At 37.4% G+C, this 24,485-nt stretch overlaps 1 protein-coding gene across 5 annotated transcripts in view; it reads right to left on the bottom strand.

Moving 5' to 3' along the window:
* CLOCK (clock circadian regulator) overlaps window positions 1-24,485 on the bottom strand; it is a 153,301-nt gene that overhangs the window by 51,692 nt on the left and 77,124 nt on the right. For 4 of the 5 annotated variants that reach the window (XM_006757797.2, XM_015560091.1, XM_015560092.1 and 1 more), the window contains 5 exons: window positions 19,738-19,827; window positions 17,185-17,244; window positions 12,782-12,930; window positions 9,195-9,286; window positions 4,035-4,124 (listed from right to left, as the gene is read on the bottom strand). In XM_006757797.2, coding sequence (XP_006757860.1) covers window positions 4,035-4,124; window positions 9,195-9,286; window positions 12,782-12,930; window positions 17,185-17,244; window positions 19,738-19,784 — 438 coding nt within the window. In that variant the 5' untranslated portion in view covers window positions 19,785-19,827. Of the gene's footprint in view, window positions 1-4,034; window positions 4,125-9,194; window positions 9,287-12,781; window positions 12,931-17,184; window positions 17,245-19,737; window positions 19,828-24,485 lie in introns of those variants that run through there. The other variant, XM_006757799.2, reaches the window with a different exon arrangement.

Below are 24,485 nucleotides of genomic sequence, written 5' to 3'. Positions count from 1 at the left end.
TCAACCACGGAGCCACCCTGGATGAGCACACCACAGGGTTTACTGCGTTTCTTAAAACACATTTGTGTTTATATTCCCAAACTCTCAAGTTAAGAGGAGAAAAGGAAAGGCTTGCCCAGTAACTTCACAGAAGCATTTTTAGTCCTGGACTCTGCTAAGCTATAATGTGGTTATCATCTTCTCTGTATTACTTGGTTACAATTTTAATATATTCTCTCTGAGGAATATATTTAAACAAGTGTGAGTAATCAATCTTTAGTTGTAAAATTTAAAACATTTTAAATTTGAAATATAGTAAGACACCAACTTTGTGTCTTGGAAGCTCCACAAAAATGTTGCACAGTTAAGTCCAACTTTCTAGTTTCATGTTTCTTGCTGATAATATAAAGGGGGTGGGCTAAGGATGTCTAAAATTTCTTCTAGCACTAAGGTGGCATGACCCTAATTTGTCACAGAAAGCTAGATTGGGAGACAAAAAGAATCCATAAGTTTTCTTACCAATCTCAAGAGAATAAAGCATTTATGCCCAATTATTAGCTACAAATAGGTTAAAATGTGCCTAAGCATAAAGTGACAAAGTTAAGAAAACATTTTTCTTGCAGGACCTATAGAATCAGTCTTGTAATTTTATGGTCTGATTTAAAATTTAAATTTAGCCGAAACCGGTTTGGCTCAGTGGATAGAGCGTCGGTCTGTGGACTGAAAGGTCCCAGGTTCGATTCCGGTCAAGGGCATGTACCCGGGTTGCGGGCACATCCCCAGTAGGGAGTGTGCAGGAGGCAGCTGATCGATGTTTCTCTCTCATCGATGTTTCTAACTCTCTATCTCTCTCCCTTCCTCTCTGTAAAAAATCAATAAAATATATTTAAAATAAAATAAAATAAAATTTAAATTTAAAAATTTTAAGTCATATTGACCTAAGATGGCAAGTTTTAATTTCTCAACAGAACTGAACTATAAACAATAAAGCCTAATTTAGGTATTTGCTAATGTGTCTTCCCTTCTGGCAATAGCCAAAATTCTATTTTAGATAATAGGTGTATACATTAAGACACAATGAAAGAGGCATCATTATTTTAAACCTTTTGTTTAGTATCTGTTACAGTTTGAAAATTAACAACAACTAAAACAGAAAGTCAAATATTTTTTTCTTATGTTTCATCCTGAGTATTATTTTCTCAAAAAATGTGTTTCTCTTTTTGCTTCCCACCCACCCCGCCCCGCAAAACACTGGTGTTTACGTTTTTCAAGGTGATGTGAAGAAAAGTGTCCATAGGAACTGGTGAGCAGCAAAAACATATTAACAAAGGATACTATTAACTTAGTATGGAATGAAATGGGTCTACTAGAGGAGCAGCAGCAATTTCCTCTGCCCAAAAATTCACCTATCAATCTATATGCTTTGGCTAATTCAAACAATGAAAAATATCAAGATAATGTTAATAACATAGGAAACTGGGTATGGGGCACATGGAAACTCTATGTACTATTTTCTTGATATTTCTGTAATCTAAAAACAGTTATAAAACAGAAAGGTTTTTAAAAATCCAGGATGGAATGGAAAGGTAAAGACAGTTTTCACGAGGAGGGAATATTAATGACAAAATGCTTGGATCCCAACTAGATCTATCACATGTTACCTATTTCAAAAATCAATTAAACACCACCTCACTAAAGATTCAACACCAGTGTGCCGTTAGGAAAGATTTTTTAAAAGAGCTACATCAAAGAGCCTACTCATTTTTATACATTCAATAAAATATTACCAAATGCCTCTCTAAGAAACTAGCTAGCCCATTGTGGATATAAAGTCCCTGCATTTAAAAAGCTACACCTACCATGATTACCCAAATAAACAGAAAATTACAATTCACTATAAGTGTCATGATGGCAGTACGTACAAGGTAACATAAGCAGAGAGAGGAAGGGCATCTAATACTGAATGGAGTTCAAGGAAAGTGCCCAAAAAGTAGGATTTTAAAAAAGTGTTACAGCCGAAACCGGTTTGGCTCAGTGGATAGAGCGTCGGCCTGCGGACTGAGGGGTCCCAGGTTCGATTCCGGTCAAGGGCATGTACCTTGGTTGCGGGCACATCCCCAGTGGGAGATGTGCAGGAGGCAGCTGATCAATGTCTCTCTCTCATCGATGTTTCTAACTCTCTATCTCTCTCCCTTCCTCTCTGGAAAAAAATCAATAAAATATATTTAAAAAAAAAAAAAGTGTTACCACATATATTACATAAGATGCTGATTATGAATAAAATTTTTAGAAATTTAAAAAATTAGTTTCTATAAATACATAATGAAAAGAAAACCTATACAATGGTATATGGTTTAAAAGTATATAATAATACCTTTATTCATATTAATCTTATTTTAATCATTATCTTAATCCTATAATGAGTTTCTTTCCCGAGCTTTTTTCACATAATTAAAAACAAAACAAAACTAGAAAATTCAGTTAATCAATCTGTCCTTTTCTCTGCCTATACTAATTTACTTTTGTGTTCTATAATCTGTTTCCTCTCAAACAAATTTTAGATGGGCTAATTACCTACTTTTTGAGCTTACTGTTAATGAAAGCCCCTACAAAAGCAGGCAAACCAAGTCATTTTCTGGTGTGAGCCACAAAAATCAGCAAATTACTTAAAGCTTGGCTTTCAGTAAGAAAATACCCTTTTAAATCTGGTCTTTTAAGTGTAGTGTCAATTCTCTATATAGAATACTAGAGGGCTGGTGCACGAAATTCGTGCACAGGGGGTGTGCGCCCCTTAGCCCAGCCTGCACCCTCTCCAATATGGGACCCTCTCATAATCCGGGACTGCTGGCTCCCAACCACTTGCCTGCCTACCTTCCTGATTTCCCGTAACTGCTTCTGCCTCCCTGCCTGATCACTCCCTAACCACTCCCCTGCCAGCCTGATCCATGCCTAACTGCTCCCCTGCCAGCCTGATTGCCCCTAACTGCCCTCCTCTGCTGGCCTGGTGGCCCTTAACTGCCCTCCTCTGCAGGGCTGATCCCCTCCAACTGCCCTCTCCTGCTGGCCTGGTCCCCGCAACTGCCCTCCCTTTCAGGCCTGGTCCTTCCCAACTGCCCTCCCCTGCTGGCCTGATTGCCCAAAGCTGCTCTCCACTGGCAGCCATCTTGTGTGTTGGAGTGATGGTCAATTTGTATATTAATATTACTCTTTTATTAGCTAGGATGAGGTGGCAGAGTAATCAGAGGGAGGAAGATACTGCTTATGAGTATCTCTTAAAAGAGACCTTTATAAAACAGGTACTTTCTATTTATATTAAATTAAGACTAATTTATAAGTAACTTCAGAATATTTATACCACAAGCCCTACCTTAGATACGAACATTACATGTTAAATAAAAATTTCAAATTCATTAAAACTGTCAGCTGCAGCAGAGCATCTAACATCGTGTCTGGTAGAGAGTTGATATTCAATAATTATACTTGGAATAAAACAACAAACACATTAATTTTGGTGTTCACCATCTTTATCAAAATCATACAATGTAATTATTTTCCAATTCTGTACCCTTAAGGTCATATTGATAACACATTGAATATGGCTACTTGGGCATTAGCAAGTCAAGCCAAAGAGCACAAAAGTTCTATATCTATTATTTTTAGTGTGTACTTTTAAGTTATTCTTTTGAGAAAATTATTTGTGTTCCTCTAGCTATAACAGGAATATCTCAGTAGAAATTTAATTACTCCCAAGATATTCTCAGTGATTCAGCAACGTCTTCACCAGGCTGAATAAAAAGGAAACACTGAAAACTTAGCATTAGAAAAAATAGGACAGCAAGAACAGAGATTGGATAAAGTAGTCACTGAATAGTTTCTACAGATTACAGAGGCATGACTGAAGTGAGAAAAAACAGCCATGTTAAAACAAAGATGTATTTTGCGTTCTCCTCCACACTCTATTACTTAACATTGCTCTGGAGGTACATTTTCAAGTACTTTAGAATGTTTAAAATAGGCATTAAATAAGAAAGAGATCACAGGATTTTTATACTTACTGGTAAATGTTCAAGTAATGAAGTTACACTCTCAGACACATATATTATGCTTCCGTCTGTCATGATTGCTAAAAAAAAACCATCAAGAGCCTGAAATTAAACATAATAGTCAGTTAAATGAAAAGAAAAGTGTTTTCTAGCACAAAAATAAAAGTCTAACTTACTAAATGACAAAAGACATAAGGTGGAAATTTCCAGAGCATTATCAAAATGCTAGCTTTCCCCCTTCACAATACTGTAGTATAGTATATATCTTTGTGCATTTTTTAAATGCTTTTGGAGAAAAAAAATCACTCTTTGGCTATTGGGACAGTTGGTTTCTAAACTATGGATTTAATGTTCTACCTTCATTCATATATTGTGTACAGATGGCCTTATTTGAAGATGCTAATATCTCTGAAGTACACACACCATTAATAATGTCTTTGGCACACAAAGGAATACATTATCACCTTTTGTATATATCAACCGAGAGGTGTATGAACTGTAGGGAGATACATGAGGAATTGAGTGAAAGGGAAATAAATCTGAAAAGGTAGGCTAAGGATAGATCACGAAAGGCCATGAAATGCCAGGTTAAGACATAAGGACCTATATCTTATGTTCAAGAGTAGTCTGGAAGCAGTGTGTAAATAGATTTAGAGGGGGGAAAAATTAACACAGGAAAATCTCAATGACTTTAGAATAGACAGTGAAGTTAATGAGAATCTGAATGAAATTAAGTGCAGTAAGAATAGAGAAGAAAGAACTTAGACATCGAGAAATGTGAAGTTAAGAGTTCAGGAGAGAAGCCATGCAGAGATACAATACTTATTAATAAAGTGATCCTGTATTTTACATAAGATAAAGTATTTTCATTTGAGAATCTTAGGTACAGAAGTAACCGCTGAAGATATGAGATCTGCAGATCTGCATTCCAGACAAATCCTTGGGGAATTATCTACATGTGGGGATGCGAATGACAAGTACCAGAGAAAATCAAAGACAGAATACAACCGTCGATGAGGAAATCAATATAAGAGAATGTGACAAGGTGAGAAGGAAGATGGATGGTTCAGTGTAAAATAAGATCAAACAGGATACGAAATGAGAAATAAATTTGGTGACTTTCAGAACAGATGCCAATAGGAAGATCGGTCAGACTAATGAATTTAGAGACGAGTGGATGATCAGAGGCACTTATAAAACCACTCTACTGCAGAAAATGGTAGTTGCACTGCCTACCTATAATCTGATCAAAGTGACTAGCCAGTAGGAACACATGTAGGTTAGTTAGACCCAGGTTGCAATACACACACATATTTATAGTATATTAATGTTAGAATACATATTTACTTGACAGTTATAAATACTAAAATAAAAATGTTTGACATATTAAAAATAAGTAAATATAACATTTTTCAGGAATGTCATCCTGAAAGCTGTGAGGTTCATCTTGAGACAACTAATTTATATATGATTAAGTTTTCTGTTGTATATAACGTTCTAATCTCTTAAATCTTTGATTTTTTTTAATACTACTGTGTCCTGACATTAATAAAGATCTGTCCATTGTGAAGAAAAATTTGAAGACAAAGCTTTTGTGTTTAGCTTATCAGTGAACAGGTAGTTTATCTTCATTAAGATTACTGATACGTGAAAAAAAAAGAGAGTGGAAGAGAGAGGGAAAAACTGAGAGAAACATCCATGTGAGAGAAACACATCGATTGGTTGCCTCCTCTAAGTGACCTGTCCAGGGCCCAGGCGGTGAGGAGCCTGCAACTAAGGTATGTGCCCTTGACTAGAATTGAACCCAGGATCCCTTGGTCCACAGGCTAGATCAGGGGTGGGCAAATTTTTTAACTCAAGGGCCACAATGGGTTCTTAAACTGGACCGGAGGGCCGGAATAAAAGCATGGATGGAGTGTTTGTGTGAACTAATATAAATTCAAAGTAAACATCATTACATAAAAGGGTACGGTTTTTTTTAATTTACTTTTATTCATTTCAAATGGGCCGGATCCGGCCCGCGGGCCGTAGTTTGACCACGGCTGGGCTAGATGCTCTATTTGACTGAGACAAATAGGCTAGGGCTTAAAATTAACTTTCTTAATTTTAAGAAATTTTTCATACCAATGAAGCAAGGAAAATAGTTAATGATTACCAAATTTTATTAAAAAACTAGAGGCCCGGTGCACAGATTCATGCACTAGTGGGGGGTGTGGCCTGTGGGGATCGGCCCACTGTGGGAGTGCCACTCATCCTGGTCAGCAGAGCAGCGCCCCCACTGTGGGAGCGCACTGACCACCAGGGGGCAGATCCTGAGTTAAGTGTCAGCCCCCTGGTGGTCAGTGCACATCATAGCGACTGGTCGACTGGTTGTTCTGGTCGTTCCACCGTTTGCTCACTGGGCTTTTATTATATAGGATTGCACAGAGAATATAGTCATAAAATTAAAATTAGATTTTGCTGCCTGTGGATTCCTCTTAAGATCTACGGTAAGTTCCTCGTGTAATGGAAACTAAAGAGAAAATAAACAAATGGGACTACATCAAAATAAAAAGCTTGTACACAGCAAAAGAAACCATCAACAAAACAACAAGAAAGCCCACTGCATGGGAGCACATATTTGCCAATGTTATCTATGATAAGGGTTTACTCTCCAACATTTACAGAGAACTCATACAACTTAACAAAAGAAAGATAAACAACCAAATCAAAAAATGGGCAACCGACCTAAATAGATAATTTTGGAAAGAGGATATACAGAAGGCCAAGAGACATACGAAAACATGCTCAAAGTCACTAAACATCCGAGAGATGCAAATCAAAACAACAATAAGGTACCACTTAACACCTCTCAGAATGGCTATCATCAACAAATCATCAAATGACAAGTGCTGGCGAGGATGCAGAGAAAAAGGAACGCTCGTGCACTACTGGTGGGAATGCAGACTGGTGCAGCCACTGTGGAGAACAGTATGGAGTTTCCTCAAAACACTAAAAATGGAACTCCCATTTGACCCAGTGATACCACTTCTAGGAATATATCCTAAAAAACTAGGAACACCAGTCAGAAAGGATACATACACCCCTATGTTCATAGCAGCGCAATTTACAATAGCTAAGATTTGGAAACAGCCTAAGTGCCCATCAGCACATGAGTGGATTAAAAAACGGTTGTACATCTACACAGTGGAATACTATAATGCTGTAAAAAGGAAGGAACTCCTACCATTTGCAACATGGATGGACCTGGAGAGCATTATGCTAAGCGAAATAAGTCAGTTGGACAAAGGTAAGTATCACATGATCTTACTCTATGGAATATAATGAACAACATAAACTGATGAACAAAAACAGATCCAGAGACAGAAGCATCGATCAGACCATCAAACCTCAGAGGGAAGGCAGGGGAGGGAGTGGGTAAGAGGGAATGATCAACCAAAGGACTTGTATGCATGCATATAAGCATAACCAACGGACACAGACACCAGGAGGGTGAGGGCATGAGCAGGGGTTGGGGAGGCAATAGGGAGATAAGGACACATATGTAATACCTTAATCAATAAAGAAAATTTAAAAAAAATTTAAATTTAAATTAGTATAATTAAATGAGTTATTTATTTCCTTTCTCTGTTGTAGATGTTAGCTGTGTGCACCCTTTCATAAAAATAATATTTATTACCTAACGAGATAATCTTGGACAATGTCAAACTACTTTTTAGAAAAAATATTTAACAAAATCAGAAACTATTTTCTGGTTTATAACTCAAGTGTCCACTAATTTAAAGAGCTAGCTGCTGGTTAATGAGCTGCAAGTTCGGCACCATGGTTAGCTTCCACTGAAAGAAGTTTCACAGGGGCTGAGGCCATGGGAGCAGAGGCTTGTCTACCTGCAAAAAATCCCAGCTGAGCTACTTACTTTTGGGCAAGTTTCATAATCTCTTTGTTTCTCGATTGCCTCATTTGGCTGTAAGAAAGGGATACTAATAGTGTCTACATCATAAGAGTATTGTGAGGATTCACTGAGTTAATATGTGAAAAGTGATCAGTTTTATTTCAGGTTTTTAAGTACAGGTTTAAATATATACAATATATTTATATTCCAACAAATTTCCATGTTAACATTTCTCTTGAATATACAAAGACTTAATCTAGCAATTAACTGTTCCTCATTAACATGCAAATACTTTATGTTGCTTAGATTCTAGTCACTATACAAAGACACAATTCATAGCCATTACATAAACAGGGTGGGGCAAAAGTAGGTTTACAGTTATTCATATAAAAAATACAATAATTAATAAATGACAATTCAAGAATAAATAATGTTTCCCATACTCACAACTATAAACCTACCTTTGCCCCACGCTGTACATACCCAACACAGATAAACACTTAAAGTGTAAAAGAATAAATCCAAACCAGCAGGATAAGAGATGTAATTATTTAACAATGCCTACGTCTCCATCTCAATCACTTTCCTCTAATCTTTCTAGGCTACTTTCTGTTATGTATCTAGTTTCTTGTCCTTAACTGTACTGCCAACCTATACTGCCTCTGTTTCCTATTTATGGTAAGTTTTCATGGAAATCTGATACTGAATTCTGTGTGCTTTGTGCCCACAGATGATACCTACGTTATTCTACACACATAAAAAAGTTTCTACCTGAATTAAGAAGAATTGCCTTTCAATGTACATTTCATTTGTTTTACATTTTCAAAATACTCATTTATTATAACTTTATGTTATTTTGGGGTAGATTTTAATTTGTTAAAAAAACTACTGTCAAGTAGGATACATTTCATTATATTTAATATATGATGAATAAAATATATTATTCTTCATTTGAATGTTGCTAGTATCATCTCTGGTAGAGAATTTGGTAGCTATAGTTTTCTGACTTTTATTAATCCACTCAAAAATTCATTTAATACTGAAAATATGAAAATTTTGTCATTCCTTTACCAGATAATACTATTTGCTTACAATACTTGCACTGATTAATTTTAATTGACAATAACAGTTTATTGATTTACACGGAATTAAGTATTTTCAACATTAAATTAATATTGTTAAAATTATAGTATAATTAGTCACTCCTATGATTTATGTAGTGTTGTTTTTGGTTTTTTTTGAGGAAAATAAAACTTTTCAAAAATTAAATCTGGACATACCTCTAACATTAATTGTGTAAACTCTTCATTACTAAGGAATGTAGGTTTCCAGTCCTGTCGAATTTCACTAGCATCTGACTGTGCAGTGATTTCTGTAAACAGATTATTTGACACATTAGTGGCATACTTTTACTACAGGGTGGGCGACTGGGGCAGTACAAAAGTCCTATGACTGCCTTCTCTTTCCCCACTCTAATTAAAGATGAGAACCATAGACTATAGCATTGGTCTAGATAGGTATCAGGAGGTCAAAGTTTTGGTATGATGAAATATTTGAGCTACTATGGCAAATTATTTCCTTAGGATTTGGTCTTTGGTCTCTTGGAAATATCAGTCTCTTTAGATTTTCTCTGGGGAGCTGTGATAGCCTGTGTTGCTTCCTGCTTGACACAATGACCGAACAAAATTCAGAATAAGCAGATAGATCAACCAATAGGAAGATATTCTTTTTCCTCTTCCTTTCCTTGCCATTCAAGTGATAGAACCTAGAGCAGATATAAGGACATGAGCCTGTAGGAAAACAGCCCAGGAGGTCAGTAAGCCTGCTTTTAACAAAGAGGACTCTCAGCCTTTCTACCGCCACGTAGAAAGATTGCTCCCAATCTGAGGTGCTCTGTTCTTAATTAATCAAGGAGACTAAATTAAGATTTGGGGCAAAAATTTTATAGTAATAACCCCACAGCGATTTTGCTTAGTGTCCCCTTGCATGTTTTCTTAGAGGTAGGGAGCTGGTCAAAAAATTTTGAGATCCTTGGATTGTGACAATATTTTAACAAAATTATTAGTTTATTTTGCAATATACTACTTGCTAATGGATTTAGTTATGAGAAAGCTATTCATAAATGATGAAACATGAACTACTTAGCTAACAAATGTTTTTCCATCTTTAAATACAGACATAGTTTTAAAAATCAGGCAGAATAAAAGTCTATGTCACAAATTTTACTCTTCAAAATATATTCTACTTTGAATTGAAAAGTATGGACTAAGTTGTTATATAGGCTGTTCAAAAAAATGTATACATACAGTTTGAATAATTACGAAGGCAGTGCTTATTAAAATACACTTCGTTCTCAAAATAGAGCTATTAGCTGTTACAAGTCTGTATACATCTTTTTGGGACACCTTGTGTAAATACATTAAATTGTCACCAAAAATCTGCTATATTAAAAATGCCTGGCCGAAACCGGTTTGGCTCAGTGGATAGAGCGTTGGCCTGAGGACTGAAAGGTCCCAGGTTCGATTCCAGTCAAGGGCATGTACCTGGGTTGCAGGTACATCCCCAGTGGGAGATGTGCAGGAGGCAGCTGATCGATGTTTCTCTCTCATCGATGTTTCTAACTCTCTATCTCTCTCCCTTCCTCTCTGTAAAAAATCAATAAAATATATTTTTAAAAAAATGCATGCACTAGAATATGAAGAGTAACTAAAAAGTCTAGCTACTAATTCTATGGCATATAGTCATACTTTTTCAAATTCACATCAATTATAAACATTCCGAAAAAAAGAGTTAAATACATAAGCACAACTAATGCATAGCACAAGTTAAGCACAACTTATTTTAGACTAATAATTAAATGAGAACTCTCTTCCAATTTCAGGTAAATTTTATTTTTGTGAGAATCTTATACCCAATTTTGAAAAAACAAAACCAAACCTTATCTACTTAATGTCAAAATTAATCCTCTACTATCAGAGGGAAATGTGTGCATGCGTATTATTTCATTTCATTCAACAATCATTTATTGAACTACAATGCCTGAGGGGCTCAGTGTGCTATTTAATAAGGGACACTGAGATAGCAAGAATACTATTTGTAGCCAAAGCCGGTGTGGCTAAGTGGATAGAGCGTCGGCCTGTGGACTCAAGGGTCCCAGGTTCGATTCCAGTCAAGGGCATGTACCTGGGTTGCGGGCACATCCCCAGTGGGAGATGTGCAGGAGGCAGCGGATCGATGTTTCTCTCTCATTGATGTTTCTAACTCTCTCTCTCTCCCCCTTCCTCTCTGTGATCAATAAAATATATATTTTTTAAAAAGAATACTATTTGTAAAGGAAAAATGTAATGACAAAAGTGGTAATAAAAATGAAGACAATTTTGACACATTTACAGAAGAATCAAGAGAATTTGGCAACAGTAATACAGTACTATGAAAGGTGAAAAAATGAAAGTCTTTTCAGGTTTGAATCCTGGGGGAGTAAAAGGATGGTGGTGTAAAAATAGAAAAAGAAAAGTTGAGAGAAAGAGATGACTGGACAAGATGAAAATGAATTGTTTTAGATGTGCTGAGTTTGACAACATGCAAAAGAAAGATCCAGAAGTTATCTGGAAATAAAAGACTAAAAAGTTAGCATCTAAAATACAGACTTATTAGTTTAATAAGTTTAATAGAGAATGAGGGATCTCCTTGCTGGATCTCCTTATGCTGAGGGATCTCCAGCATGTAGAGAAAACAAGAACACAAAAAATAAGACCCTCAGAAATGTCACATTTAAAGAGCAGAAAAAGAAAGAGAATGAGAAGTTAGGGTTAGTCAGGAAGAGGGAGGTGAATGAAGAGGTACAGTATAACAGGCCAAGGGAAAAGCCAGTGGAGGATAGGTTAAAATTTCCAGTGCTTCAGACGTGCAGAAGAGAATGAGATTTAAGAAAAAGCTATTGCTTTATTGGTGGCAGAGGAGGGGTTAATGGCATTAGTGAAATTAACAAAAATGATTTCAGAGCGATGGAGCATGAAGCAGGCTACTAATGCATTACTGAGTGAGCTAGGGAGAAGTAAAAAGAGGCACTAATTACAAATTCTCCTTCTGAGTTTTGCAGTTTAATTTACATCTGAAAAAGGAAATGTCCTTTTACAACTTTTTCATGTATTATCTCTGCTACTAAAATAGTTAATATTCTCTAAATTTTCTTTTCATGATTTATGTAGTCAAAATGATTTTTTTAAATTAAGAAATAATAACTTTAATTTAAACATAATGTTTTTTCCTAGATATACACTGAAACAATCTTTTAAAATGATATAAAAGGCCCTTACAATCTGGCCCTTGCCTTTCTTTCAAATATGCCCATAATTTTCAAACTCAAACTATGCTCCAGTTACACTGAACTCGCCCTCCTTCTCTGCTTTTGCACATGCTATTTCCTCTCTGTGAAAAGATGTTTTCCTTACTTAATCTAAAAGGAAGACTCAGTTGAAAAGATCAACTATTTTTAAGCCTTCCCTGACACATTCTTGACTGTGTTTTGCTAACAAGTTTAAGTTTACAAGCACTCGACCTGTTATAATATATGCACTGAAATTAGCTGTTTAGATGTTTGCCTCTCCTGGCTTGTGTTACTTGAGGGCCAGGACTGTTACCCTGCAGGATGAAAATGTAGGATATACTGGGCACTAAATAAATGTTTGTTGAATGAAAGAAAAAACATACAAGGAAATCTTTTAAAAAGCAATTGATTTCTTTCTCTTAAAAAAGGTTAGGACGCATCCACTCTTAAGCATCACTGCCAAGATTCCATCACATTATGCTTTACGAGAAAGTCTGATATTTAAAAAAACCACACTATTTAACAAAGTGAAAAATTTACCTTTATGTTTTCGTAAAAAATCAATGCTCTTCTGCAGAACGGTAGATTTGTCCATCTTTCTAGCATTACCAGGAAGCATGGAACCCAATTCTTTAATGAGAACATTAAATTGATCTCTACGTTTCTTTTCAGATTTGTTTCTAGATACTCTGGTGAAACCGAAAAAAAATAAAGTAGTAGTTTTCAAACAGTCCATTTAATTACACAAATAGTTTAATATAATGTTCAATTTGGACACTACCACACCCATGTTCTTCTGTTAATCTAGATGGTAATAAATATTTATCTCCTAATTTACCAACAATATACAGTTAATATGAGCAATAATTTTTCTTCCCTCTTTATCAATAAAGAAACTTTTACACTCGGCTGGCGTGGCTCAGTGGTTGAGCATCCACCTATGAACCAGGATGTCCCGGGTTCGATTTCCAGTCAGGGCACATGCTCGGGTTGTGGACTCGATCCCCAGTAGGAGGCGTGCAGGAGGCAGCCAATCAATGATTCTCTCTCATCACTGATGTTTCCATCTCTCCCTTTCCCTTCCTCTCTGAAATCAATAAAGATATATTTTAAAAAAGAAAGAAAGAAACATACATATTAAGGTTTTGGCATACATGTTTTTATGAAATGCCAATAAGACCAACAGCATTCAAATCTCAGGTTTTATTTACTCTAATATGTACCAAGAATCTATAGTTTCCTTATAACATTATTAAAAATTATTTTTTAAATTTATTAAATAATTTACTGGGGTGACATTGGTTAATAGGGTCATATAGGTTTCAAGTGTATAGTTCTTTGATACAAGATCTGTATATCACTCTCTGTGCACACCACCCAAACCATCTTCCATCATATCCATCACCTGTAAGTTTTAAATTACAAACAAATCTAAAGCTGAAATCTCCCTACCCTGAGGCTTACCCACACACACATTCTTCTTCTTTATTCCTATACCCCAGCCTCCAACACTGAGCTGTAATCATTTGTTTGCATATCTGTCTCTCCATTAGGCTGTGCTCCTTGATAAGACAGCCCAAATTTTTCCATCTAAGGGGTGGGCAAACTTTTTGACTCAAGGGCCACAATGGGTTCTTAAACTGGACCGGAGGGCCGGAACAAAAGCATGAAATGTTTGTGTGAACTAATATAAATTCAAAGTAAACATCATTACATAAAACGGTACGGTCTTTTTTTTCAATAGTTTTATTCATTTCAAACGGGCTGGATCCGGTCCGTGGGCCGTAGTTTGCCCACGGCTGATCTAAGCACTTAAGAATAACACCTAACAAACAGAAAGCACTGAAAATATATGTGCTAGACAAACGAATAATTACTACTATTCTCTGTAAAGCAGTAACCAGTAAACAAATATTTAGTTGCACAGAGACCTCTTGAGACAAGTAAATACAGTACAATTATTTGTAGAGCAATTAACCATTCTACAATACCTCTAATTATCTGCTTTGTGAAGTCACAATTAAGAATTCAGTTTCTGTTTAAGTAAAGTATACTACTTTCCCAAAATGTCAGAGGATACTTTATTTTATTTTTTCCCATAAAGAAAAAGCATTTTTTCTATATTAGTACTGGGGGAAAATTCAATTGTTCAAATCTCTTATGAAACATAATAGATATTACCTGATAATGAATGTTGCTATAATGACAGAGACGGTGCTAATAAGGGCTAGGTATACTGGGGAAAGATATCCCTTCCCAGAACTACACCTGATTCCTTTGGAAACTATGTATTATAGGATTATACACTTGAAACCTATATAATTTTATTAACCAATGAAACCCCAATAAATTGAATAACATTTTAAAAATTCGCCAAATTCCTATGGAAACTCAGAGGAACCAAGGATGGCACCCAACTGTGCTGAATTGAGTCCTGAAGACTATGTGAAAAAGAGATGGTAGCGGGATGTGTGCAGAACATTCCAGGCATAGGAAACTTGTAGAGATGAAAACCTATCACAACTAGTTCAGTGTGGCTAACGTGACCAGAGTATAGGTCCAAGTATGCTAGATTTAAGGGGTAAAGTGGGAGTATTAAGTACTGAAAAAAAATCATGACGTTTTATGCTACTTAAATCATTTAAGTTTTATTAAAATATTTTCATTTAATCCTAAAAGCCATGAGAAGGCATTGAAAGATTTTAAGCAAATAAATGGCACGAATGAAATTGCTTAATAAGACTATTCTGGCATCAGACTGATGAAAGAATCAATGCTTGGTGAAACAAATTCACTAAGCAAATACAACTGAAAACTTACCATACACCAAACAAGACTGAAAGCCAGATTACCATTTAGGAAGCAACTGCAATATCCTAACCTATGAACCATAACAGGGGCACTGTTAACAAAGCAGTATGGTTTTGAGGGTCAAGAGGCAGAACTACCAATTCTTGGTAAATTAGATTTGGTTTGTAGTGGAGAAACAAAAAGGGAAATCTAAGAGGATTCTCAACGTAACTGATAATGCTGTTTATCAATGTGAAATATAACATGTGATACTGGTTTTGGTGAACAGATGGCTTTGGGAGAATTTAGATATGGTGAAATGGCCTATTTGACATTTTAAAAGAAATAGACAAGAGGTAGTTGGATATATGAACCTAGTTATATTTCTCTAGAAAAGAGTAAGAAATAAGCATCTGAGAATTAGTATATATGAAATATCTAAACACATGGGTAGGGGGTAAAAATAGTAGCCAATATTTGTTGTATACTTATGTGCCAGGTGCTAGTAAACATCTATGAAATCTCATTTAATTCCTATGAGGTAGATTACTATTTTCTATTTTACAGATGTGACAACTTGGGTACATAGAAAAACATTACCATGAAGTACAAATTCGAATCAGGCATTTTGACTCCAGAGAAAGAAAATATAGAGAAAGCAAATATTCTTCCCAACTCTACCACTGGATCACACCCATTAAAGCAAACTTTACTTCTATATTACATTCAAGTTGGAAATAATTAGTTCTTGAAATGACCTCACTGATAACAGGATAACTGATAACTGGTGTTCCATTTGGGGGGTAAGTATAAAACTCCCTTTGTTCTTTAACTCATCATTGTTTTCACTTAAGAGTTCAATGTGGTCCTATTTAATTCTGACAGCATCATTACAAGATTCCTTCTGTTTCTCTAAGGTTTCCATAGCAATAATATTTTTGGTTTACAAAAAAAACATTATTAAATCTTCAGAGTCTTTGCAAATAGAATGCCCTTAGCTCACTTTATCCATCTATAAACTTGGCCCTTAGTCCAAGTCAATTCCTTAAAGTTCTGCCTCTTCATTCAGGTAAGACTGATTATACCCATCTTAGAGAGTTTATCTCTATCCTGCTGAGTCTATAAGAACTTTTCTCCACTAGTTTGAGGTTAAGGGGTAGGGACTGTCCTAGATTCTTTCAGCTTCAAATACAGGTCTTTTTATTTCCTTGAATAAAGTTACAGCTTTCCTTAAATTTTTCTTATAGATATATTTTAATCATTCATTAAAGTATATTTTTCTCATCCCAGTACATTTTATTTTGCTAAATAAAGACATTTGGGGAACTATTACATGTTTATATTTTGTATCTGTGTATAATGCTACAACACCTCTACTCTTGTCTACGCACTCACTGCTCACCCCCAATAACTACCAACTTGGCTGTACTGCTACCTGGACTCTCCCTTCTAATACTATAATTAACTGACAAGACCCCTATTTAAGGTCAAAGCCCTGACTGTAACCACCATGGCTCTACATCCGATTCCCTCACTACTTGATGATATTTCTCCAACAATTCTTCCCTCCCTCTCTCTATCATCTACTTTCCCTTCTACTACAGACTGGAGGCATGTCAAAGGATACCTTCCAATGGCTGAAGCTGGAATAATTTGAGTAACAAATAGCACTGAAGTAGAACCTAAAGTATAAAATAAATATGAGTCCATACAGATATACATAAATAGGAAAGAAAAAGATTTTTACAGAAGAATTCCAAGTATGTGTGGTGGTGGAACTTAATTTCCCCAATCCCTACTCTGAAGGTGGGCTATACTTGTTTCCTAGAATAATGTAGGTTAAGAGAAAAATAGTAACTACAATGGTGAATCCAGGCAAACCCTATGTTAGCCAAGTGATGAAGGTTGACATCCCCAGTGATGATGTAGAGATACTATCCACCCGTAATATGATTTGATGAGAAGAGCACATTTAGAAGATAAATTTATTTAACTTATAAACTGGATTCTGATATTCTAAGCTCTTCCACCTAATTGAATACTAAATTCTTAAGGCAGATAGGTTTTGAAAAATCACTGATTTACTATTTTTACTATTACATTTATTTAGTAGTATTTATTTATTTACTATTTTACATCTTAAGTTGAACTACCTTTTTGCTTTGTCCTTGTCATCTTCTTCCACCAACCCATCAAAAATACTACCATCATCTCTAAAAGGAAAAAAAAAAAGTGGATAAAAAAAATAAGAGCACAATCATTAAGCAACAGCAACACTAAAATGAACGTGAATTGAATCAGTTATAAGTTAAAGGACTGCCCAAATTTAAACTCATAACTACTAGCAAGTTTTCTAATAAATGTCAGTAAATTAAAATATAGGCATTTTTATTACATTTTAAAACTTTATTACAGATGTAAATTTTAAAACTACACACTTAGCTATACTGCACACAACATACACCAAAATTTAATTTAACCAGAAGTAAAATATCTTGTAACCAGTGCAAACCTACAGAAGTCAATTTATTTGCCATTAAAAAAAGGGTTCACTTGAAACTATTTTTAATTTAATAGCATAGTTACAAAACATATTTTCTGAGATATTCACTTTATAAAATCATAAATAACTCATAAACATCACAATATTTAGATAATAACTTAAACCACTGCTTTAAGATATCTAGCACAATATCCAGCATCATAGCATAATATCTAACATACATTTTCACTTATTACTGATTCGTTTGACTAATATTTATTAACATTCATAAGCCAGGCTCTCTTCTGAATGTGGTTACAGAGCAGTTAACCAGATGTATAGGTCACTGCTCTCTTACCGCCTATTTTCTAGCAGAAAGAAAAAAAATCAACACAAAAAATGTATGACAAGTTTTTTTGTTTGTTTGTTTTTAATAAAAACAAACACAAAAAATGTATGACAAGTTTTTTTGTTTGTTTGTTTGATAATGTTTGAGTAACTTGGTGGTTACTTTAGCCTGAGGGGTTCAGGAAGGACTTGTTGAGATGGGGAACATTTGAGCTGAGATCTAAGTAACAAGAAAAAGTCGGTTATGGGAAGGTCTAGGTGAAGAGTATTCTAACATGAAATCAAGAGTATTGGTGCATAACCCCTTAATCTAAGGAGCAATATTAAACAGTTTCAGGTGATTTATGAACTTTTACAACAATTCATTATTCACTCCTTTAACCAGACCTGACTGTGGCCTATGAAGGCCTGTAAAGTGTCTGTCAGATGCATTATTGAAATCATCTGCAAATTTTGCATCATAAAAGTCTATTGTATGGACCTTTGGGGTTCCATGCATGCAGTGAAATTTATGAAAAATTCTATATACATATGCATCTTATTGAAAGCAGAGTCTGCAACTTTCATCATGTTCAGAAAGAGAATGAACTAATATTAAGAACCACTGCTTTAAGTCTGAACACACAGATGTCATCCCTAGATGTGATATTGTCTAGAACGGAAATTGGCAATCATTCAGAAGTATAATGCCCAAATCATATTTAATCTCTCACAAGCAGTGAAGAAACATCCTTTCTGAGGAGACAACAAACAGATCCCACCTGAAAGTACGGCATAGCCCAAATCTATGGCAGTGGTATAAGCAGCCCTCTCTAAGGAAACTCCTTGCCTCTTTGGTCTTAAGTTCTGGGAGAGTATACATCTTCCCAGAACTTAAGAGCTACACTTCCAAGAGCTACACTTAATATTCAGTATGTATTTTAGACTAGCTACTACAAATAGGCTGTAATAACACCATCTAATCATCAATGAACATAAAAAAGGGGAGGGAAAAGGGCTGTCCCAGATGTCAAAAGTCACATATGAAGAATCACATAGTACAGTATAATAAAAGCACAGGAACTTTAGTGTCAGACAGACCAACACAGGTCATAATTCCTGCTCATCGCTTACTGTGTGACTTTAAACACATTATTTAATCTCTCTAACCTATAGTTTCCTCACCTGAAAAATCTCACAAAATAATTGTTAATTTAAATAATATATAAAAAGTATTCTGCATATTAGCTAGCTGTCAAAGAGAAGTTGCTTTAAAAATGTTAATGTACTTCATGTAATTTAAGCACCATTCACTATTTATCAATATTTTATGTGCCACTAAGAAAAAAAAATGCTACCAATTAAACTATGATAAGCCAATTGTAAGATGAATTCCAATATCAAAAAGATGGTAAAATGTTAAAAATATAATATTAAAATCAAAGAAACAAGGAATTTTATCCTTTTCCCAAGAGTAAGATATAAAGATTATAATTTCAACTAATGAAATCCTAATTATAGTTACCTTTTATCAGTCACAAATGCTAAAATGCTTAATGGAATGGAGTTAGCACCAATTAATGAGGCAAAAAAGAACAAGAAATAAAGAGATAGATGATTCCAGAAAATACCAAGGAAACATTTGCAACTGTCACAATTTCTTTCAGAGCAGCTAAACAAAATACTCAAATACTCAAAATTATAGCTCAAAGACACAGCCATACACACCTTTGGCTCTTACTATTACACTATGCTGCCTAAATACAGAAATTAAATGTAACAGTAATTAAATTTAAGCAAAAAAACTCCTTTTATTAGGTTTGATATAACCATTACTCTAATTGTGAGTCTTAAAATGGCTTTATATAATTCAAAATAAAAATTTCTAACAACATACCTGTCAATAATCGAGCTCATTTTACTACAGCTTACGGTAAACAACATAACATATTACGTTTTCGTCTTGTGGTAGACATTTGTACTTCTCCTTGGGAGGGAAAAAAACAACAAAAACAATCAGTTTTCTAAAAATCTTATTCTACAAACATAGTAATATTGAGAAACACTATATGTTATTACAGAAACTTCAAAATATTTTTGTTTGTACTAAAGGCAAGAACATTTTAAAGCAAATAGCTTTAGCTGGGGCACATTTCAGGCTTTTTTTCCTTCAAAGAAAAGTCTACAGGAAAAAAATGAGGTTCACAATTCATTTTCTGTCTACTATAAAATAATCAAAATTTAAGAGCTACACTTAATACTCAGTATGTATTTTATTTTATTTTATTTTTTAAAATATATTTTATTGATTTTTTACAGAGAGGAAGGGAGAGAGATAGAGAGTTGGAAACATTGATGAGAGGGAAACATCAACCAGCTGCCTCCTGCACACCTCCTACTGGGGATGTGCCCACAACCCAGGTACATGCCCTTCACCAGAATTGAACCTGGGATCTTTCAGTCCGCAGGCCGACGCTCTATCCACTGAGCCAAACCGGTTTTGGCAATACTCAGTATGTATTTTAGACTAGTTACTACAAATAGGCTGTAATGACACCATCTAATCAGCAATAAACATTTGTTGCAAGCTTATTTTTAGTTACACATTATGGTAAGCTTTGGGAAAACAAGGATGAAAGACAGAGTCCCTTTAGGCAAAAATTTGGAATTGATAGGGAGTTATGTACCGAAATAATAAAAGGAATAATGACGGTAGGAAGGAGTGAGAGGAAATACTCTTGAAGACAATACGTTTGCCAAGTAGTCTACATTGTTGTTACTGAAAATATGGTCCAGAGACCATCAGCATCAGCCACACCTGTGAGCTTATTACAAGAGAGAATCTTGGGCCCACCGAGTTCTTCTGAATCAGAATGATATTTTAACAAAGTCCACATGAGATTTCAATCACCATTTAAGTTTGAGAAATAACAGACTAGAGGACAGTAAGAGGTAGTAGCTGAAATGACTTAAAGCCACAGGAATAGCAATTTGCAACGGGATAGGCCTCTGTGTGATGAGGTAGCATCATATTTGAGACACTTAAGAGGGTTAGCATTTTATTTAGAGAAAAAGCTAGCCTTGTTACAACTTACAGTTTTAATCATTACAGCATAAAGGGAGAATAGGACTGGCAGTGGTGAGAGCAAGTAGAGAACAGCCTTATTATAAAGTCTTACACCCACATTGAAGAAATTAAAATTCACTGCTTTAAAACAGAATCACAAGACTAAAATTGGTCTCTCTACATTCTGTATAGTTTTTCTAAAGTGTAAGGAAGGCTTAATCCATACAAGATACTTTGTCCTATAGTCACGAGTTAAAGAAAAACACCACCTTAATTCTAATAAACTAGAGGCCCGGTGCACAAAAATTTGTGCACTCAGGGGGAGACAGGGGTCCCTCAGCCCGGCCTGTGCCCTCTAGCAGTCTGAGACACCTCAGGAGATAACGACCTGCTGGCTTAAGCCTGCTCCTGGGTGGCAGAGGGCAGGCCAAATCCCTAGGTGCAGCCCCTGGTCGGGCTCAGAGCAGGGCCAATTGGGGAGTTGGGGCACCGCCCCATCATGCACAGAGCAGGGCGGATTGGGAGGTTGCGATGCCACCCTCAGTCACGCTCAGGGTAGGGCCGATTGGGGGGTTGGGGCACTGCCCCCTGTCACACTCAGGGCAGGGCCGATGGGGAGGTTATGGCTCTACCCCGTCACACACAGAGCAGGGCCCGTGTGGGGGGTGGGGGGGCGCCACACCCTGTCACACCCAGAGCCACAGGGCGATCAGGGTGTTTGGGCACTGCCCCCTGTCACGCTGATCCTGGTGCTGGGAGGCATATTACCCTTTTACTAAATAGGGTAGAGGCCAGGTGCATGGGTGGGGACCAGCTGGTTTGCCCTGAAGGGTGTCCTAGATCAGGGTGGGGGTCCCCACTGGGGTGCCTGGCCAGCCTGGGTGAGGGGATGATGGCTGTTTGCAGCTGGTCACACACCATTCAGGGTGGGGGTCCCCCCTGGGGCGCCTGGCCAGTCTGGGTGAGGGGCTGAGGGCTGTTTTCAGACTGGGGGTGACTGAAGCTCCCAACCACTCCTTTTTTTCTTTTTCTTTTTTTTATTCTGGGCCAGCTTTAGCTTGAGGCTTGGCTCCAGCTCTTAGGCCTCCGCTGTTGAAAGTAGGTTTCTGGCCTTTGCATACAATGTTGCGATCCTGGTGGCTGAAGTCCGATGGTATTTGGTACAGTTTCTTAAACTGCCGGCTCAGAGGCCTGCAGCCGCAGGTGGGGAACGTTGGTTTCCTCTGTCACTGAGGCAAGCAAGCCTCATGTTAGTTTCAAGCTGCCTGGCTGCTGGCCGCCATCTTGGCTGCCAGTTAATTTGCATATCTCGCTGATTAGCCAATGGGAAGGGTAGCAGTCGTACGCCAATTACCATGTTTCTCTTTTATTAGTGCAGATATCCTAACAGTTTTGAGGCATAAAAAAAAAATTCTACTTTAACTATATTTTTATTTAAAATTTAGAAAATAGGAAAATACCGGGGAGAGGAAGATGGTGACTGGTAGGAAGGTAGGGAGGGAGGGTGAGAGAGCGAGGGAGCGATAAAGTGTGTAGACGTGTGGTGTGTGTGTGTGTGTATGAACTAGAGACAGTTAGATTCTACAGGTCTGGAGCGCCACTCCCAGAGTGGCCAGCGCAGGCACAGAGACCACACCATCTTGAGAAACAGAGCTGCTTGAGACTAGGATCCTGGCCTCAGCACAACCTACTGGAAGTCAGTCCATCCTTGTTGCTTGACACAGTTGCTGCAAGGAAGAAACATCTGCACAGCATATGTTTCATGGGACCTGGCATACTGTTCTTAATATGTTTGCTCCCCTTCTTAGCGCTATGTGTTCTAACCAGGGCCACTTCCCCGAGAAAGGCTGTTTCCCCAGGTGGGGATATTTCCCTGGAGTTGGGGATTGACAGGACTGGGGTTGGGGAATGAATCAGTAAAACCCCCTAGTGTTATAGAAATACCATGTACTACTTATGAAGAACTTGGACTAAGTCTATTGGCAATAAATTTGGGACTTGTTGGGCCCACATCCCCAGGGGTCTGCCCACCAGGGAAAGCACCAAAGCCTATACCCCTGGAGACCCACCAACACAGGGCAGTCCCAGGGAAGGCAAGCAGCGAGGCTGGGAGGACATAATAAAACCTTTACTGGGTAGGATAAACTCCTTCAGTCACTTCCTGTAGCTTATCAGTAGAGCAGTAGAATAGTGAGCTTCGAATAGCCCTTATAATGGAACACAGAGATTATCCTAGACAAGATTAAAATCAACAGAACTAGATAGAGACAGGATTTTTGGCAAAGGCCAGATAAGAAACTATGGGCATGAAACCAGGAAGGCCAAGGGAGGACCCAAAACATACTATTATGTCATGCTTATAAACACGGTTGTAACAGGACAATAGAGGAGGAGAGAAAAAGAGAGAACCTGGCTATGCTGATCAACTGAACGCTGTCTCCGTGTCATTCCTTCTTTGCCGACTCCGTCCACACCTTTGGGAACCCCTGCACCTGCTGGGACTGGACCCCAACAACCATCCAGTCTGGTCGCAGACACAAACTAGGACCCTGCACCCACTGGGAACAGAGACCTGCGATCACAGCTACAGACCCACAGACACCAGGAATCCAGATATCCTGGCAGCAGATTCCTGTCAGTAATAGCCCATTCACCTCCCTGCAGGCTCGCGGGCAGCACCATAGTAACTGATAGACCCGCCCCTCGCACTGCATGCACTGCTGCAGGAACTTGAGCCTAAGAGTGCTCACACACTGGGAATTTGTTCCCTGCAAGGCAATCAGGCGACCAAACCTGAAGCCCATGCAGGGCTGTAGTGCCAGCTGACTTTGATTCTGGGCAAGTGCTCACTGAAGTCCCCCAAGCTGACCGGGACCCCGATTGTCCAGGAGGGAGGCAGCACTAAGCATCAGTGATTTGACTCTGTTTCTTGTCACGTGCGCCTTGGATCCCTGATTCCCAGTGCATTCATACTAAGAGCCAGTGACTCCAATTCTTGGTGCATGCGCGCACAGGACCCTGAATCTCAGCTCGAGGCTGAGATACTGGATTCTTGGGGAACTCTGACTCCTGGCACACACTAGGGAGCTCTGATTTTTCAACACTTGCCAGGGGGGTCTCGGTTTCAGCGTAGTGCAGGCGGGGCCCCTGATTCTAGGTGCGCACACCAGGCCACACTGAGCGTTGGTAACACTGCCTCTGGGCGAGCCTGGTTTCCACCAACCCATGACAGTCACACATCTTAGTATCAGAGCTCTTCAGTGACACTAGGATGGTGCGAAGCTCCAACTGCACACGGCCCAGGCCCAAGCAACTTGATGTTTGAACCTTCTGGTGATAATCAAAATGGGGAGATGACACAATTCCCATAGGAAAGAAAATGAGGGGTTGCCAAGAAAGGAAATTAGTGAAATTGAAGCATGCAACATGACAGAAAAAGAATTCAGAGTACTGGTTGTACAATTCATTCACCGGATAAATGAGAAAATCAACAACCTATGTAAGAATCAGGAAGAAATGAAAAGTGGAAACCATAAAAATTCTAGAAGAATCCAAAGGCAACAAAATCTCAGACATAT

This window comes from Myotis davidii, unplaced genomic scaffold (assembly GCF_000327345.1).
Source record: "Myotis davidii unplaced genomic scaffold, ASM32734v1 scaffold173, whole genome shotgun sequence".
NCBI lineage: Eukaryota > Metazoa > Chordata > Mammalia > Chiroptera > Vespertilionidae > Myotis > Myotis davidii.
The sequence above is the reverse complement of the archived record's forward strand: the minus strand, read 5'-3'. Positions and strand labels throughout refer to the sequence as shown.